This window comes from Perissodus microlepis, chromosome 3, assembly GCF_051167445.1.
Source record: "Perissodus microlepis isolate ML-2025 ecotype Zambia chromosome 3, ASM5116744v1, whole genome shotgun sequence".
In the NCBI taxonomy this organism is placed as follows: Eukaryota; Metazoa; Chordata; class Actinopteri; order Cichliformes; family Cichlidae; genus Perissodus; species Perissodus microlepis.
Genome location: NC_140463.1, coordinates 33,933,078 through 33,935,327, shown reverse-complemented (window position 1 = coordinate 33,935,327; position 2,250 = coordinate 33,933,078). Strand labels below are relative to the sequence as shown.

At 43.1% G+C, this 2,250-nt stretch overlaps 1 protein-coding gene across 1 annotated transcript; it reads right to left on the bottom strand.

Moving 5' to 3' along the window:
• Positions 1–1,201: 1,201 nt before the first annotated feature.
• sst5 (somatostatin 5) lies at positions 1,202–1,978 on the bottom strand. The gene is made up of 2 exons (XM_084924146.1): positions 1,678–1,978; positions 1,202–1,559 (listed from the first exon to the last, which is right to left on the bottom strand). Exons 1-2 carry the CDS (start codon positions 1,798–1,800, stop codon positions 1,389–1,391), a joined length of 294 nt encoding a protein of 97 aa, XP_084780272.1. The 5' UTR covers positions 1,801–1,978; the 3' UTR covers positions 1,202–1,388.
• Positions 1,979–2,250: the final 272 nt, after the last annotated feature.

The window sequence follows — 2,250 nt, the reverse complement described above, 5'->3', positions numbered from 1 at the left end:
TCTAGTCGTCGGCATCTCTTCATTTATCTCGTGATGTGCTAATCTGTTTTGTTTTTCTTAAACATTTCACAGTGCTCGCAACTCACTCAACACACTGAATCACGCCAGCATGCGTCACGCTCCTCGGATCTTGGAGTTTTCTCTCCTTTTCAGTCACGGATTACGATCTTTGTTGTGGATTCAGTTTAAAGTGCTGAGTTGGAGCTCAGTGGTTAAAACGTTAGCAAAGAGGTGATTCTGGCATTTTAACAAACACCATCAAGTGCTGCTGATAACTAAAACAATCTTTTAAAACAACCATCAGTGCTACACCTCAGTGACTTCTCAAGTTATCACATTCACAAAATTTTTAGACAACTTGACCTTTGACCTTGAGTTTGAGGTCACAGAGATTCATCTGAAATATTCAGTTTGAAGCTCCCACGTCTCCTCGTTCTCGAGTTATCACAATCACGAACTTGGCTGAGGTCTAAAAAGTGGGCACAGGCACCAAAATTTATGTTTGTTCCAAGCAAATAGCCACTTGAATTTTCAGACTTACCTGATTTGGTTATCATATCAGCTGCTTTTCAGTCGCTGAATAAATTATAGAGATTTTTTCTGGATTTATGTGGTTTTGCATATATGGAAGTCACATTTAAAACGTCTTTATTTTAGGTAAAAAGAAATAATCGTAGTGTTACATGTTGCTCCTAATGCAACTGCACAGTGCTCTGCATGTGCACGCAGTGTCTTTTTTTAGCCGTATAAAACTAGGGCTGCACATTAAACATGCAGTTCAGTGAATTTCATGTATGTAAATCACCAGTTACCCTGCACAGGTTTCAGACCCAGAATCTTTCTTCCTGCGGGGAGACTAATGCGTAACGGTGCTGTCCAGGTATTCGTTACATTCGCCAGGTTAATCAGTGTTATCTGTGATTTTATATAATGCTTTTTACATTGCAAGCTGAGCCAGTCACTCATGTTTTCAAATGGCTTTATCAAAAAAGTAACTTGTATCTATCTGTGAATGATTTCCCTCTAATGCTATCTGCTGCACTGTGTTCAAAAGTTTAAAAAAAAAACAAAAACACATTACCAAAAGATGATATCAACTTGCATTGTGGGAAATGTAGGATCCAGGAAAGCTGGGGTTTGATGTAGACAGAATCGGGATATCTCATCGGTGCCAGCTTCACAAAAAGGCGAGAATTCAGGATTTAAAATCAGAAAATTTATTTCAGAAGTGTGTACCTGCCGGTCTTGAAACATATAATTTTATTAGTCTTTAAAACTTTTAAAGTATCTGCACATTTGTTATCTTACGGTAAATAATCTGGTTACCACAAAGAAAGCAAACATGCGTCGGCTGATCCGTTTTTTAAAAACAAAAGATACTCCTGCTGTTAACAGGAGGTGAAAGTCTTCCAGAAGAAGTTGCGGCAGCCTGCTTTGCGCTCTCGTTGGGACAGAGAGAGGTGTCGCCTCGTCACCTCCTCCCTGCCTCGCCGCGTCTCGTCTCCTCTCGCCGCCATCAGTTCAGCCATGAACTTCAGCAAGAGCCAGTGAGTCAGATCCTAAAGGAGGACAGAAATAGAGGGGACGGGGTTCCTCAGGCACTGCGTGGAAGTTCAAACACCTGTTCCAGTACAAAATTGTTTATATATTTTAGCTCCTGATGCAGTATTTACTCACCTTGTCATTTGTGAGGTCTGCTCTCAGTGTTTCTGTCAGCATGTCGCTGTATGGAGCCGTGCTCACCCGCACCAGCAGCACAGACAAACCCAGAGCCACGAGAAGCACCTGAGAGCGAAACATCTCCGCCTCGAACCGCAGACAGAACAACTCAGCTCTTACGTTCCCGGACTCTGCTTTCAACGCTGGAGATGTGCGGTGCTGCAAAAATCCCCAAACTATAAGAAACCCTAACCAATCGGGATGTAGGAGGTGCACGAGCTGAAGGGTATCATGATGAGCTGAGCTGATAAATAGGCACCTTCATCTTCAAATCCTCCTCATCCTCAAGCCAACAAAAGGATGTGATTGGTGGAGAGGATTGGCTGTGAGGCAGTGAGGAGGTGTGTGTGTGGCAGAGGCTGTGAACAGACGTGTCACCGGACAGGATAAGGTCATCACTGGGCACGATCGCGTGAACGAACCACCTCCCAAACGCATCCGACAAAAAGTGACAGAGGTGGTTTTCAGGCCGATCGGCACTCATGCTGCATTAACTTTAAATGAGATCCATTAAATCCAAAAAACTGTGAT